The 17274-nt window shown below is 44.7% G+C and overlaps 1 protein-coding gene and 1 long non-coding RNA gene across 2 annotated transcripts in view; one reads left to right on the top strand and one right to left on the bottom strand.

Moving 5' to 3' along the window:
- The first annotated feature begins 5708 nt into the window (after window positions 1-5708).
- The window catches only part of LOC126046834 (uncharacterized), a 20421-nt gene continuing 8855 nt past the window's right edge, over window positions 5709-17274 (top strand). The window contains exon 1 of the long non-coding RNA XR_007508436.1: window positions 5709-10333. This is a non-coding gene — a long non-coding RNA (uncharacterized LOC126046834). The remainder of the gene's footprint in view (window positions 10334-17274) is intronic.
- Window positions 16993-17274, bottom strand: part of LOC126046833 (acyl-CoA 6-desaturase-like) — an 18846-nt gene continuing 18564 nt past the window's right edge. Inside the window, exon 12 of the mRNA XM_049819704.1 lies at window positions 16993-17072. Within this exon, the coding sequence (XP_049675661.1) occupies window positions 17021-17072 (52 nt within the window). The 3' untranslated portion in view covers window positions 16993-17020. The remainder of the gene's footprint in view (window positions 17073-17274) is intronic.

Genomic DNA, 17274 nt, shown 5'->3' with positions numbered 1-17274 from the left:
CAGAGATACAGCCAGAGCAGAAAACAGGATTACTGGTTCTGGGACCTGGGGCTTCTCTTAGACTAAAGGTAAACTTGCATGAGGATGAGTAAGAGAAAGACTGGTCCCAGGGAACCTTGTGTCTCTGAGTGAGGCAGGGTGAGTGAGCGGTGCTGAGGTTCTTCCCAGCATGGGACAACGAACCTCTGAACCCCCATGGGCTTCCTCTGGATTCGTGCTTGAGGCAAGGGTGGTCAGGCCTTTGCCATTTTTCTTGTTTGCATGCAATCCTGAGATCCAGTCGCTGACACTTGCTGTGACAGCGTGACAGAAACATCACCATAACCTTCTCCATGCTGCGTTTAAAGCCAGGAACTGGGGTCCTGCGTCCTCCCTACTCAGAGTGCCCCGAGACACTTAGCCAGGCCCCCAAATCTCCTTGTTGTTCTTTTCCCTTTCCGTTCCTCTGTAAACATGGGCATTATTGCCTTTCTCTGATGGGATGAGCTGTTGCTCTCAGAATTCCCTGTCCTGCTCAGGTTGGTGAGGGTCCGTAAGCTTATCCCTGTCTGGATTCATACTCATTGGCAGTACTGTGCCTTATTCTAAAGTGATGTTCTCATTTTTCAAATAGTGTTTCCATTTAATAGGACGAGTCATCTAGGCATGGAGAAGGAAACCAACTGGTGCTGGCAAGGCAGGAACAGAGCGGGTGGTGGGTGCCCGTCCTGCCCATGCCCTCGCTGCCAGCACTGGAGTAGAGCAGGGGTGGGAGCGGAGGGGAGCTGCCGCCAGAGACACAACAAATCCCCCTGGATGGTTTGGGGCTTCAAGGAGGGGATAGCAGGCAGCTGCCAGGGCCAACAGCAGATATGATGGAGTAATTAGAAGGGCTGTCCTCCTGCCAAACTCAGAGCTGTGTCTGTATGTCCCTTCCCTGTTGGGTGCGGAGTGAGCTGTTTGTGCTCAGGTGACTGTAAAGTTGCTCCGTGCTTTTTGGCTCCTGAGCTAAGCAGCTATGTTTTGAATTGAAAGCTGTCGCCAGAAAGGGATATAATTTAATTTTTTTTTTTTTTTTTTTATTTAGGGTGCTCTAGATTCTGTATTAAAACGTAATACAAGAATCTTTGCAAGGGAGAGTAGCCTCTCCTTTTCTCCGGAGCTTTGGTCCTACCCTGTGCAACATGTTCATGCAGCCACAAGAGGGCACAGGCAGACCAGGCAGGGACTGTCCCCCCTCGCTGGTCACCCTGCGAGGATGGAGCATCTCCAGGGTCCTCCCTCGCTTCTGCTCCTGCCTCTGAAGGCATCCCACCTGCTGACTTGTCTTCTGCAGCCTCTTCTTAGGTGTATTTCTGCAGCCTTCCTCCCCTGCTGGCAATGGGAATTGGCGTTAGATGGGTCCTGTTCTCCTTGGGCAACTGGAGAGTAAGTCTGTGATGTGCGAGGGAGAGGAAGGATTTGGATTTCTTTAAGGGATTTTCGGTTAAGCCTGAAGAACATTGCCAAGCACTGAGGATTTCCAGGTGAGAGACTGTGAATGTTTTGCCATGTCTGGGTCTTTAGGTGTGATGTCCTCACTAGAATCGGCAGGGATTGCTTTTCAGAAACTTTGCTGTGGCTGGGAGCTGAATCATGAGGTTGGTGCTCAAGTTTCTATGCTCTGAGAAGACATCAGCCCCGTCCCTTATCCCTTCTGCCCACCTCTTCCACCAGAGCTTTCCTGCTGGTTTCTCTCTCAAAAATAAACCATGGTTCAGTTGCCAGATCCCCTCCGTGTCCTTTGAACAGAGTCTCTGGGTCCCTTGTACATGTTGCTGTATGAATAACATTTTTCCTTGTGCCCATTTGCCCCACAATTTAGGACCTGCTAACCTGTCCTGGGCCAAAAAAGAGCTTCAAAGGGATGGCAGGTCAAACATCTGCCTTCGTAGATGCATTTGGCTTGCTTGAAGGACAATGAGCAAAACCATCGGAGAGGATTTTGTTTTCCTTCCTCCCTTCCTCCTAAATCCTTTTTCACTGCCATAAAGCATAAAGGTGGTTTTATATCACGTCTGGACTTCCACGTCCGTAAACCAGCCTTTGTGCAATTCCTTTTGCATTCTCACGCTCTGTAAGTAGAAAAGCAAGTGTGTGTGACCTCGATCTTTTCTTGGAGCTCATAAGGGAGAGAGCAAGTGGGAGCTGACTGCCTATTTGCCCTGGAGATGCCCTAGTAACTGTAGGACCAGCGAAGGTTGGGCTGTGAAGGAGAGCGGTCCTCAGTCATCCCTGTGATAATTCGTGCAGAGGCTTGGCCACCTTGAGTAATGATGTTTTATGGTAATACTATAGGTATATAGGCACCAGGACAAATGTACACGTAGCTTGATAGCACGTCCGTTGTGCCACCAGCGTCTTCATCAACAGCCTCTGACGTTTGTTAGTATTGTTAATAACTAAATTTTCAGGCTGTGAGGCATTTTGGTGTGGCACCAGAACGCAAATAGTCTGGCAGTTCCAGCAAAAGCGACTAGAGCTCGTCCTGTGGTTTTTTTCCTGCACCAGTTCTAGTGTAAATTATCCTGGGTGGTATCAGTTCAGCTACCTGTCTTGGAGCTTCACTTTCCCCATCCGTCAAACTGGGAGATGATTAGTTTCCACCGTGAGGTGGATGTTTGGGCCCCACCATTTAGGACAGCTTCTATCTAGAGCTCTAGTAGGAATGATAAGGTGTGTGTGTCTACGCTTGCTATATTTAGTCTACCTGTATGTGGAGCTCTGAGCATTTGTGCGTGCATGTATTCATGGCTGGGAGGGGTAAGGGTCTGCAGGTCCAGAATGAGGCATCTTAACCTGGACTGCAAAGGAGCTTGGGTTTGGAAGAGAAAAGGGAAATTTTATATCTCTGATGGAGGCTAGTGTTGTGTGTAATGAGGTGCTTTTAGGTACTTAGATGTTAATACACGTTTAAGTGCAGAATCTAGGAGACTTTGAATGGCAAGAAGAGCGAAACCAGGGTAAGAGTCCTAGAGATTTGGTTGCTCATGGCAGTTCCCTGGGTCAACTGGTCCTGTGCTTTACGCTGCCTTCAAGGTTACACAAGGTTTGCACGGGGCTGTAAATCAGGCTGTCTTTGCACAGTCGGTCAGGCTGTCCCCACATGCACAGAGAGATGTATGTTTCCAGGAACCAACAAACCAAAGATTTTTTTGTTTGTTTCAGGTGCAGACAAGCAGAAGGGAGGAGGTAAGCAGATGGCCTCAAAAAAGTCAGCTATTTCAAAGCTTTCATGATGACTAGTTACCTTCATTTATGACAAATCTATCAAACCAGTGAGGATTACTGCAGAATAGACAACACTACATCAGCCAGGGGGAATTCCAGTCAGTTCAGAAATTTGGGGAGCGTGGCCCTGCCAGGAAGAAGTCAATGTCCTGGCACAACTCCTAACGTGCACGTGGCACTGAGGGCTGGGACTGGTCAGCTCTGCCAAAGCACCACGTTCCTTATAGGAGCAGTCCCAGTGGTACCACTGGTGCTGGAAGCCAAGAGGTCAGGTTTGCTCTTTATCATGTCAATATTTCCATGTTTGCGCGAGGGTTATTGGGCTGAGCCGAAAAGAGCTGAAACATTGACTTTAGCCAGCCTGTTAAAGCAGATGGACTTTGTGCTGGTTTACCTAACGCTGGCAGGATTGTCAGAAGCCAGAACAGACCCCCAGTGGGGTAATTCCCATTTGCAAGAGATGAATTGAGTAGCTAGCAAGATGCCTTCTAGCCCTGTTTACCCTGTGGCCGTAACGATACCCTTCAAATTTTGGTCACCGGTGAAATGCTATAGTTGCACGCCTGTTGCTGGGGGCTAGGTCAAGCAGAAGGCTAAAGTGTGCCGTTATCTACTTTGTCTTGAGATCAAGTGGACAGGGCTCAGTGGACAGCGAGGGCCCTTCCAGAAGGGCTGATGTCTGCCACAGGGAACTGTGGTAAAGCAGCTGCAAAGACTGCGCACCACAGAGCTTGGCGAAGCAGCAAAGGATCTTCTGCATCCTCTTCATAGCAGGTGTCCAAAGACACCGACCCCTCTCTACTTATCAAGTAATAGGATATTCTGTGGGTTCCTCCATCACGGGGGATCTGGGCATGCATCGTGGCAGAAGGCATTGAGGTGAAGAACAGGGAAAGCTTTAAATAAGGTATGTAGTGGGCAGTGGCAGGAGGCAAGCGAGGGAACGTGAAAGGAGATGAAATTGGAGAGAAGCAGCAAGACTCAGCGGCGTATATTGTTGGAGGGGAACTTGTGCTGGGTCGCTGGCGTGATGGGGGAATTCGTAACTTGGTATGATTTCACTAGTGAGACGGCAGGTATGCAGTGCGCAGCCTGAAGAAGAGAGAAGTGAAAGAGCTCATTTGGAGGTGGATTAGAAGGGAAAGAGAATGTACAGAAAATGAGACTAGGTCTAGTTGTGGGCTGGGTGTGAGGGGAAGAAGGGCAAATCTCAGCTGACAGTGATGGCTTGGTTCAGGAGATGTGATAGCACTAGCTAGTAAAAAGTTTGGGAAAGTTTGGGAAGGAAAAGGTAATTCTTAGCTTGCTTTTGGCCAGGTTGAACTTGAAATTATTTCCCTCGTAGGAGAAGATATCGGGTTGGGTTAGCCGAACAGGAAAAATTGAGTCATTGGTACATGTCTGGTTACTTACAAGTAACTTCAGTGACGGAAAAGCGGTTCACAGCCATTTGTGCAGGAGAAGCCCCAGAACAGCTCCCCATGGGATGGTCTCAGAGAGGGGACCTGTGAAAATGAAGTTGAAAGAGAAATTGGAGGTGGTTCCTGGAAAACTTTGCAGTGAAAACTCTAGCACTTGTTTGTGCACTACTTAGCTTTCAGTGATATTCACGTGGGCACGCAGAACCTCGTGGGCTTTTTAACTCAATGTACAATACCAGAGACTTTGTTAATGTTTCCTATTTATGCTTCCACTTGAGTTCTGGGACTGCAGGTTTTCCTCTGGCAGATGTAGGCATGGTATCGGCTCAAGGACAGCTCTTTGCCCTTAATTCCCCTGGCTCATTGTGCTAATTCTGCTCTGTTAATCACCTTAGAGTCAATTTAAGATGCCTCATGCCAGTGGACATGTATGTCAGTCACGACTGAAAGACACCTTTGCTCTTTCTGCAGCAGAATTCCAGCTGGGGCTGGAAGAGGTGACTTGTCCGTTGCCTTTGATGACCTTCCCCTTGGTCAGGCCACCTGCTGAATGTCAGCAGACAAAAATGATAAGGAATGAAGCACGAATCCAGCTTTCAGTTAAACTGATGATAATGCAGTGGGCTTGACAAATAATGTTTCAGTGGGAATTGCAGCAGTGTCTAATGGTCCCACAAGTAGATGACAGGTAAAGTGCTGGGACCACCCAAAAAGCCTGGCAGCTCTGACTTGCATTAAGCCTAAAGACTCTTCTACTTCTACACTAGGAACACTAACAGAGGGGATGTGAGGACCAAACGTTATTCATCTAGCATGGAAATGATATGCATGTGCCTGAGAGAAGACCTCATGTTTAACCCCCTGTTTAGGTTGTCTTTCCAGCCCCCCATTCTTCTGACCAGACCATTGCATATCCATGGATTTAGTGATACTTCACTCCTGGTTTGCAAAAGGACTCCTGGTGTGACAACTAATTTAGATGCATCAGACACTACAACAAGCTCTTTAAAATCCTCAGTGACTCTGTGAAGATGTGGCTCGTAGTCCTCCAATTATTTTGGCTTGGGCTGGTGCTACTGGATCCATGACTGAGTGATGGGATAAAACTTACCTCCTTTGCAGCAGGTGGTTATTTCATTTCACATGCAATGCAAATATCCCAGGATATTTGCACAGAGGGAGGAAAACTCTGGAGGTAATTTAGTCCTTCTCCCTGTTCATAGCCGGGCTATATTTGAGTTAGGTCAGGCCAGCCAGTGCCTTATCCAACTGAGTTTTGAAAACTCAGAAGTAATTTTGCTGTTGTCAGCAGTAGTGTCACTAGCTTCTCTTCATTATGCTGATTGTAAAAGCCTGCCTTTACACATTCAAAATGCACAAATATCTTAAACTCTCTTACTGCAGCATGTGTGTTCCCACGCTCTGACTTGCCCTCGCTATCTTGGCAACAACACATCTGTGAGAGCCTTTCTGAAACTTAGGTACATTTACAAAATATTTCAATAGAGACCTGGAAAATTGTCCTTTTCTATTTAGAGGTGGTTACAGAGACGTTGTGGAAGGGAAATTGCTTCTCAATCTCTATCCCCCATTTTGTGTGTGATTCGTTTGCACATCACAGAGCAGACTGATGCAATGTCTCTTTGCTTTTTATTTATAGATTTTCAGCTATGCAGACAGAAGTGTTCATAGAGTCATAGAATGGTTTGGTTTGGAAGGGACCTTTAAAGATCATCTAGTTCCTGACTTGCCCAAGGTGAGAGACAGAATCTCATGCTGCAACATTCAAGTCTAGACATTTTGTTATTAGGCAAATTGTTGATTTTTTGCAGGGATGTGAAAGGAGTCATGATGCTGGAATGCTGCGATGAACACTGTAGCTTTAAAGTCATCCAGATGATGCCTTGTCCTCTAGTGATGTTGGATTGCATTTCAGTTACATACCTTTACCAAATCAGATGTTTAATTTTAGCATTTTGTGAGTTTCAGCATGATCGGGAGACAAGAACGAGCAAGGGATTGGAATTGGTATTGGCAGCAGCACCTTCGTTTATGTTCACGCTTTATCTCCCACCCTGGGTGATGGTGAAGAATAGGCTTTGCTGCTTAGGCCCATTTGGGGTCACGAGTATGGCCGAAAGGTCTGTTGACTTGCAAAGGGCGATAATTTCAACTCGGAGTGATTTATCTGGAGATGCTTATCAGGCAGAAGGAGGAACTAGCTCCAGCTGAGAAACCAACAGCATCTTCTGCCGATTCAGAAACCAAATTTTCAGGTTTTATCAGGCATCTGTAAACAAGGATTTTTATTTTTTTAATATAGTTTGTCTGGACTAATTCTGATGGTAGTATCATCAGTCTAATTTACTCTGCTAAGCATGTTCTGGTCTCAGCTGACACTTTTACATCTCCATGAGCAGTGACTCCCCAAATCACTCACAGATCTCTTCACCAGAGGTGCTTTCCTGATCTGGGATATTGTTTGGCACGGAAGGGACCTGAAACAATTTCAGAATCTGCTGTATAGACTTCTGGTAGAAGGGCAGTGAAACAGCACGGACAAGAGCTGACATGAAACCCATGAAGACTCCCAGCGAAGCAGGTTGATTTGGGCCGGACCCAATGACTGTCAGGCATTCTTTGTAATTAGAGCCATGCACACGGGCTCTGGCTTTGCGCTGGTCACTACGAAAATAAGGGAAAAATCACAGAAGAGAAAGCGCAGTATGGTTCCTATGTTTTATATAAAACGGGTCACTGCTTAATGAAACGGGGTGCAGATCTGAATGCAAGATAAGTGAAGTCAGTGAAATTAAACAAACCAACCACACCCATTGCAACTAGGATGTGTGCAATTACCAGCAATTACTGCAATTAATCTCCTCATTGACATATACAAAGTCAGCACCTGGCCAATAAGTTGCATAGTTGTCTAACTGTGCTAAGAATGATGCTTCAAGCAAGGGTGGTGCTTCCATGTGAGAATCCTTCTCACTGTTACAAAACCCCAGGGTATTTAAGAAAAGAGTCATCATTCACACCAGTGAAGCTTGTATTTGCAACCAAGCCATCTCCATGGGAGTTGGATAGCACCTTTATTTATAACACAGCTCGCTGACTTGGGTAGAGTCCCCAAGCAGAGATACAGTCTAAGAATAAAGTCTTTGTCTCAGGATCAGCACTAGGTATAGTTGTAGCAGGATATTGTGTTAGCATCTTGAGGACTGGATACCCTTATCTTTTGGTTGATCACAATTAAGCCCAGGCTAAAAAAAACAACCCCTTTCCTCCCAAACTGACTGGCTAATTCTGATCAAGAAGTGCAACAGAAGTTAATTTGGCGTGCTGGGTTTTTTGGGGTTTTGGTCTCGGGCTTTCTGCTTCTCACCAGACATTTGGAACTGGGTACGTGTGTTGTCCAATTCTGCAGCACACGGGTGGACAGCTTGTCTCCCTGGGGTGCTAGGAAAGGCATCTTGATTCAGAGCAAAGCTGTACTCCAGGACTTGTTCAGCGACTAGAGAAGGCTTTGAATGTAACGCCTGGTTGACAGGGAGTCCATTCTCTCACTGAGTCTACAAAAAACGTTGGCTGGAGGTAAAAAGTTGGAACATATTAGTCTTATGGTTCAATTTTATATAGCTGTCTCCACACAGCACTTATTACTATGAAAGTCAGCTTAACAGGTCCATAATCATCAAACCCGCACCATGATATTTCAGGAAAAAAACTTAACTTTCCATATACGTCATGAGTTGGCCTGCATATCATAGAAAAGGATCTCAGATATGAGGATTTTTCAGCATTTCATCTTGCTCATCACAGCTGGGTGTTTGTAGTTTGTTTTTGCTGGAATGCATTTTAGCAGTTGTTTCCCTTGAGTTACGCTTGCCAACAGGCTTTCCGCCTCTGTTCCCATTGCCAGTAGTTAATTCTATGGATATTTCTAACACTGGTTCTTAGCACAGGGCTGAATGTTCTTCTGTGAGGGGCTGGAGTGACTTTGTCAAAAAAACTAATTTCAAAAAATTCATAATGCACTGCTCATAAATAGATTTTTATGTGTTTGCTATTATAACTGATATGCCATAGTAATAATTGGACTGAAGCTTTGGTCCTTTTACATTATATTTATAGGAGAGAGAGAAGTATATGGTGAATATATTGAAGCTGTTTTTCTGGATCTGTGAACTTTTGGACTAGTCTCACTGTGTTTTCCTATAAAGCCACATAGAAATGGATGTCTGCTACATGTCTTTATTCAGGATTATGGAAGACTGTTTTTAAATTAAACCTTCTATATGACTCAGATTCTCAGCTTGAGTACACAGCCTGTTGCTCAAAGAAACAAGATGAATTTGGACAATTCATGGACCAGTCCATAATCCATGCAGAAAAGATTTCTTCGTAGAAAAGAGAAATCACCTACGCTGCAACATGAATAGCGTATCTGTGTCTAGACTCAATAGATTTCTCACTCTGAATTGGGAAATAAAGGGGCTTATCCTGTAGCTCTTATTGGATTAATTGTTTTCATGTTGTTTCTAGTCAGTGTTTGGGAACTAAACTCCACACCTATCCTAATTCTGTCAGCAAGTGAAATTTGGAAAGAATAACTTCTGTACACAAAGGAGAACTTTTCACAATGATCTCCTCCTCCCTATCTCGTTTATCAGCAAGAGGCTGAGCAGCACCATAAACATCGTCCTTTTTGAGAGGCTTCTTACCACCTTGCTGATGTAATATCTCTCCTCTCTGTTAGTGGTCGAGTTGGACTTCTGCAAAATGTTCCTCGTCTGTCTTGCTCCTGGCTTAGCTGGTGACTCCTGCTAGCTGAATCACTGCATTCCTGCGGCGGCTGGGGATGGTGGTGCTAAAAACACACGCATTCAGCAGAAAGTGACTTCAGGTTGTTAAACAACTGACGTGGCTGGGGTCATGAAGGATCTTAACGTCTTCCTGAAGAACAGGAATGACATCTCGATTCAGACCTTAGGGTGCTTGAATGGAGACATTTCTAGGATGCTGGAGGGGTTGTGCACCATGCTATGCAAAGGAAAATCATATTGTGTTAAATAGATCTGTCCCAGGACAGTGTTAGGGTTGCCGTGGGGGAATGATTCACCTCCTGGCCTGCTTTTGAATTCTGGAATTCAGTATTACTCCCTTAATACTATTTTTAACATGGTTTTCAAACAAAAGATGATTCTCTGTCTGGAAATGTGAATGAAATATCTGCCTTACAAGAGGCTAGCAACGTCACCTATACCCTGTTCTGTAGAAACTGCAAAACAGCTAGGAGAGAGGGACAGTGCAAGTAGGACGTAGTATGGAAATGTTTCTATATTATATTTGAGGAATGCAGACAGATTTTTCAAGCTGCCCAATAAAATGTATAATAATATGATATAGCCCCAGCACAAATGCTGAACTAAAAATTGAGTTTCTTCAGAGGCTGAACTTGTCATTGACTTTTTCTGAACAGAATTTAAACAACCTGTTGCAAGGAGGGAACTATGTGACAATGTACCTGCCTGCACTAGCTGGGTAAAAACTGGATGTATGAGCACCACAGACACATTTCTTATCGTGTCGATGCTGCGTTCTAAGTATGTTGTGAAACACAGACTTCCCTGATACATCTGGAATTGGGCCATTGCAGAGTAAGTAAAACAGATTTTTTTGTTTGTTGTTTGGGTTTTTTTAAAGCAATATTGCTCATGGATGAAGGCTTCTTTATAGAACTTGCCAATCATAAATCTCTATTTTTCAGGCCATTAAGTAACTTAAAATAGAGTTGGAACTGATGAGCTCGATGCCTGGCATATGAGTATTTAATAGGTGCATTTTATGTTGATTTCATGCCTTAGATTCCTTACCGTCTATGTGCTAATTTCAAGGGAGGGAGGGAACTGAAAAGGCGTAATTTCAAATAGCCCATGGAAATTTTAGTCTGCCACAATTTACTCACACTTAATGTCAGATAAATTAAAAAAAAAAAAAAAAAAAAAACCCACAACCAAAAAAAATATCCAAAACCCAAAAGAAACCCAGCCAGCCACTTGTACAACTGGGTTCCCAGGGCCAGTATGTTTCCCAGGTTCCCAGCTGAAGGATGTGCTGAACTTTGGGTAAGCAGAGCCTAAGCTTGTGGAAGGCAAAACTTGGAAAACTGGCTAGCTTAGTGCATTTCAGCTAATGCCTGTGGATTCTCAGCAGAGGTACAAGCCCCGTGTAAAAGCAGCGAGGGTTTTAGTATGGCTGTGAGATGTGGCTGGAGTGTGGGCATCTTAATCCAGTATGCGAACTCGGAACCGTCAGGTCTTTGGTCCCTTTCAAGCCATGTTGCACTGGGATGCTCAGAGGTTCTGGGAACAGTCGTGCTCTCCCAGGGAAGAAAGCCAGGTGATATATCAATTTGTAACGGTTTATTTTTGTGTAAGACCTCTCTGTGTTTGTATTAGGGGAATGTGTTTATTCTAGGATCAAATAAAAGTCCTAATAATAGGGCAAGGTAGGGTCGTTTTCTGTTCTGAGTTCTATGACTTCTCATAGAGTGCTTTCTGTGCAGAATGAGTTTACCTATGAAGCAATTAATGTGTACTCTGGAAAACTGTAGTATTGATTTAAGATAACAGATAGACTGGCCTTTCCCGACTATCACTTTGTCACCTGACCTAGGACAGTCTTTGCCCTTCCTAATCACAGCCTCCGTCTGTGTTTGTGTGCTTCTCACTCTACGGTTCAAATAGGTTTATTTGCAAGAACAAACAGTCTCATGGTTCTGTTAAAGCCTCTGGACTGACCTACAGCCCACTGATGGTCTTGACCTACAGCCCACCAAGGCATTGGATCATGTCAGTTAGAAAAGCTGCTGCAAGCTGCTTACCATACCTCTGGATGAGCCATGAATGGGCCAAAAATTGAGGTTTAGACAAATTGTAAGAAGTTTCTATGGAAGTTTTCACATTGGTTTTGTTCTCAGTTGCTTCCCTGAATGGCCTGGAGACTGAGTTTGAATGGCTGAGTGAGTCTTTTTACAGGAAGATCTTTTCTTTGGTGCTCGTTCCCAAGATGAGGATAAGCAGTGCCTTTGTTCCTGGGCTGTGTGAAGGCTGATAAAGAAATCTATCCATGCTATAAAAATCAATGTTATAAGAGTAATTTCACTAATTTCACCCTGTGAACTGGAAAAAGGACTTTCCACAATCACTAGTTAACAGCTCCTCTATAAAAAAAACCACAAGGGAAGCCATAAGTCTGATCTCAAGTCCTTTTCTAGAGTTTGCTTCCACAGTGTTCTTGTAGTCTGTGGTCTGGGATCTGATTTTGAACCGATAAGAACAGCAATTACAAGACTAAAGTTGAAATTCAGACTTGAATCACCCCTTATGCCAAATCCTACCCTGACCCTTTAAGAATTCTGAATTTGAACATATATTCTTGATCTCAGAGCCAGACCTGGATGGTGACATTCATGCCTTAGAAATGTCCTACCTAGCTTAGTTGGCTTCTCCATGCTACCTGCTAGTGGGTTTGTACTGCAGGTGCTCCGAGAGGAAACAGATTCTTCGAGCACTGCAGTGACTCTGGATGTGACTGGAAAAAACACATAAAGCATGTTTATCGTCAACAAATAGTTATGATTTTATTGAGTGGTAGAATACACAAGAAAAAAAATTGTTCTTTTTGAGTTACCGATATATTTTGTGTTTTTAAAGAATGAAATAATCGGGAGCTGTTCTATAAGGAATGTCATTTTGATATTTTAACAAGTTCTAGAAAACATTTGAAATGTTAGGGCTTTGTTAGGAAGGCTTTCTTAGGAAAGCATCTACTAGAAGAGGCCATGGTGAGGACATGGCAACTTGTTACAGAAAGAAAAGGATGTCTTTGTCGTAATGAAGACCTAAAATCCAGCCAGTGTGATCAGCCCCTGTAGCAAGGAGTGGTGGTGCCTGCAGATACGTCCTGATGAGGCTCTGCTGGTGCTCTGAGCCTCCCAAGCCCAATTTCAGTAAGCAGTTGGGATCTTACACTACTCAAATCCATGCTTAAAGGAAAAATCTCCGTGCAAATCCCCTAATTCCTGTTGTGCCTCTGCCTAGAATCGTGGGGCTAGAATTCATGTTAGTTCACAAAGCTGCCATGGACACACGGCCTTCAGTGGAGTTAATTTTTGTTGCTGAAGGTCTAGGCTACAGCTTTAACCTACTTTAGCCAGAGTACAGGAGAAGCACGTGCTATGGGGGGGGGGACTGAAACGCACTGTTGAAGGGCACTGTGTGTTACCCTGTGCTGTCCCTGCTCTCAGAGCTCAGGGAGGGCAAGATCCAGCTCACCACGAGATGTCTAGCGATGTTGCCAGCCTCTGCCGTCTCCTTTGAGCCTGTGCTCTGCCCTTTCTTGCCTCGGATCTCTAGCATAAGCTGTTGTCCAGGCAGATGCCAGCGATGAATGGGAGAAAATGGGACACCTGATTTCAAGTTGCTTTTTCTTCTCTCTCCACCCCCTTCGTATTTTTTCTCCCACTCTTCATGCATCCCTCCCCAGCCTGTTCCCTTCTCACATTTCTCCCGTCTCTGTACTTCTCCCAAAACACGTGCCCACCTCTCTCCTGCCCAGTGGCTTCTCTTGCCTTCGCTGCACTTGCTTCAGTTAATGCCTTTCCTTGCCAACTGTCTCTGACCATCCTGGTCCTCCAGCTTCTACTCCAGACCCTGCTAACAAGTGACTGAAGAGAAGCAAAGCCAGTCCTTTCCTGCCTATTGTTGTATTATCTGCCCTGACACAAACTCTGTGTTTCCAACTCGTGGCCTCTCTCCGTTGCCAAGTGCTCATGTAGCCAATGATGTGGTTTAGCTGGGTTAAATTAACCCTGGCAGGCTCCCAGCAGGGTTTACAGACTTTGTGTGTGTTTGTGTCTCATTACAGTGCAAATGAATGACCTTTATCAAGAGAGAAACTGTACAACATTTCACCTCATTATTTTCAGAGAAACTAGTTAGCTACAGTCCTCAGAAAGCTGGGCAAAACTGTACTTAAACTTCTGTGTTTGAACCACTTTGATGGCTAATTGTAAGCTGCAAGGGACTCTCATGTGTGACCGATTGCTGCATTTTGCCCAGGTTGGAGACAAAGCCAAGTAAGGTCATGTGAACTTTATTTCCACCTAAGTTTGCAGTTTTACTGAAACTTCTGGAACATCTCCTGTAAACTTGATTTCACTTTGATGCTACTTAAAACTATAACAAAGCAGATTGCTTCAGAATTCCAGGGCTCTTTGTCAGGGATCTGTTTGACCTGCTCCAGATAAAAGATGGAGAACTTATACATCAAGGCATGTACGAAACAGCTTGAAATCCAAGACAGAGGGCTGGGATTTTTTGGAGGGGGGAGAAGAAACTATATGAGCCAGGGAGGCTTTGCCTGAAAAAGTAACCAGCATCTTGCATTTTCACCAGACAAACTTTTTGCACATATAAGTTCAATGAACAAGAAAAATACACAGCTAGTTACAAAGGGTTGGTGACCTGTTCTTTGCAGAACAGACCTTTTTCTCTTGCAATAGCAAGGACAAGACACTTGGAAATCAGCTCTGACTATAACATTGCACAATTTTTATTTCTGGATTTGAGCAACTGAACATTTTTCATGAAAAGGGAATTTTTCTAGAGTATGAAAGAAGCAAGTAGCTGGGGAAGAGTTAATATCAAGATCTCTTCTGTTCCCCCCTTTCTTCCCTTTGGTATCTTCTCCTAAGGTCTTGGTCTTGGGGGGGGGGGGGGGGGGGGGGGGGGCGGAATTGCCTGTTTGCCTAGGAACTGGTCTTTTTTCTGCAGATCATTGCAGCATGGTTGCTCTCCTTGAACGTTTCAAGTTCTTTCAGCCATCGTCAGTAGTAGCTGCTGTCTCCTGTTAGGCCAGGCTGTTGTGTTGGCAGTACTTTGGGTTTTTAGCAGAAAAACAGTCCTTCCAGTAGACTGGTCAGTGGCAAAAAGGAAGCCAAGCTGCTGAAGCAGGACTATTTACCCAGGCTGAGCTACCGGTTTTCTGCAGTTTCTCTAGGTGTTAAAAAGCAAACAGTTTTCCAAGAAGAAAGGTAAGAGAGGGAAGAGGGGACAGAGCTAAGGAGGCAGAGGCATCCTTGTATTGAGAAAATATTTGCTCTGGAAATAAGAACTGGAAGGGTGAAAAAATATGAACTGTTAGAAAAATAAGCTGAATATTTAAAAGATTGCACTGCTGATGCTACTGTGTGCTTGTGGCTATCCTTGCTGGAGCAGAGACAGTGAGATACATTCAGAAAGAGATGCATATATTAAGGCAGTCATAACAATGTTAGCCACGATCCCAGGCTAGCTCGTTATTACCTGTCTGGGAAATTACAGCATCCAGAAGGATGTTATTTTTTATGCTATTAGAAATCAACTATAAAATTTGCTCAAACTCTGTTCGAGCTTCAGACACCCTGGAGACAGTAGCTTTTCATCCTAACCATTCCTAGTGATATTCAGGTATTGCTAGCTTAAGGGTAGGCTAGAACACCAGAATAAGCCCTTTACAAACCTTAAGTACCACTAGCTAGCTTAAGTTGCAGTCGTGCCTATGAATTTCCCATCTGTAAGCAAAGATATAATCTCATCTTATTCTCCAAAGAGCTGGGGCGGGGCGGGGGCGGAATCCATTTATTTTTTGAAATGGCTGGTCACAGTCCTGGAGTTGTCTCTGTTCATGACACACCTTGCTGATTTTGTGGGACTCTGTCAGCAGTCAAGGATCTGATAGCGAAGATCCAGTTTCAGAGCTGAGCAAAGTAATGAGGCGTGCAAAGTTATTGCCTAATAACTAGAGTATCAATCCCTATTGTGTGTTTTGAGTGACCAACGAGACAGCTGTTGGAACTGGAGACTGCTTTTGAAACCATGGGCCTTTATCATAAACTAAAGGTTAGGTCTCTTCTGTCGTATTATAACTGAATCTAAAGCCCTTGATTTATTTGGGATCAGGTTGCCTGTTAGAGAAGCACCTGGAAGCTGTTCAACCGTATCTCCTGATAAGCCATTAATGGATTTTGGTAATGAGGTGTTGGGCAGAAAATGGAGTTTTAGACAACTTGGAAGAGGGTTCTCCAGAAGGTTTCATATCTCCAGCACAAATCTCGGTCAATTCTGTTTTCAGCTGCCTCCCCAAAGAGCCGAGAGGCCAGGTCAAATGCTTTGGGCAGCTCCTCCTTTTGCAGGGAGAACTCTTTTTCTTCACTGATTGTCCCCAACAGAAGGGTAAACGGTGCCATTGCTCCTGGCCTCTGACAAGTAGACACAGGCTCGGTTCCTGCCAGGCATGTGCAGACAGGCAGAACCGTGTGTTTCAGAGCCTAACTGCTCTGGTGAAAAGACCGTTTGTGGTTACGCTGGGGCACTCGCAAGCAATTAGTCAGTTTGGCTTATGTGACTTATTTTGGTCTTTTATGTAAGTTACTGACAACCATAATGCTGTGCCAGACCTACTGCTCATTAAAGAGAAAATAGACCCTCTCCTAAAGGAGACATTTTGCTGTATAAGCCCGAAGATCTTCCACAGGCCCCTGGAAATAGGGGCCAGTCATAAAATTACACCTATATTAACCCTGCTGAGAGGTGGTTAGACATTAGTTGTGCAGGATCAGTATCTCTGCTTTTACTAAGTGATGCTATTGACTAGAGAAAGAAAGGAGGGAGAGAAAGGAGGGAGCCCAAGATAACAGGGGTCTGGGCAGGGCTGAAAGTCCCATCCCAGTACAGCAGCTTCTGGTCCCCGTGGGATGCGATTCCGCATCGCAGGCATCGCAGCCCACCTGAGCTCCCTGTTGCGATGGCGATCCCAGACCGCGTTATTTTTTTTCCTTGATAACAAAATGAAACTGTGCTGAGCTCCTCTTTTACACAAATATGGGAAAGAGGAATAAGCTGGATTGCAAATACTCACTGAAGCCTAACAAGTCTTATCTGTCTGTGAATCGGGGGCTTGTGTGGTTTAGGTAGAATGAGAATGAATCTTGTGAAGGGAAGGTCAAGGTCAGATATTAGTGCCCCTTTTTTAAACACTCCTTCTCTCCATCCTCCCGTTTTGTGCCATACTGGCATTGCTTTTCATCCTCTGAAGCACATTTTAAATCTCTCTGGATTAAAGAGGTTGCCTGAGCCCATACCAGTAGCAGTTGACAAGAGAGGAAACTCCCCTCCAACTGTGCATGTAGATATAAACCGAAATCTGAGAGTAAAAGACACGTGTGATTTGCCCCCCCCCCCACCCCCCGTGCACCCCCCCATCCCTCCCAGTCACTCACACCTCCCCGTTAAGACTCATATTCACTTATGGAGATAAGCATCCAGCCATAGATCTCCAGATTTTTTTAGGGACCTGTGGAAAAAAAAAATGAAGAGATGTTTGTTTGGCATGCGAATCTTGCCCCGACGGGGTTTTTTCCTACAAAGTAACCTGCTACTGAATTTGAATATGAATGGACACTGAATGTCTTTCCCCAGTATAGCAGATATAGCAAGAAGAGCTAGCGTGAGCAAGAACTTCACCTGATGCCCACCGTGTTATCTGTAGTCCCTCT

Source organism: Accipiter gentilis, chromosome 17, assembly GCF_929443795.1.
Source record: "Accipiter gentilis chromosome 17, bAccGen1.1, whole genome shotgun sequence".
Taxonomy (NCBI): domain Eukaryota; kingdom Metazoa; phylum Chordata; class Aves; order Accipitriformes; family Accipitridae; genus Astur; species Astur gentilis.
The sequence above is the reverse complement of the archived record's forward strand: the minus strand, read 5'-3'. Positions and strand labels throughout refer to the sequence as shown.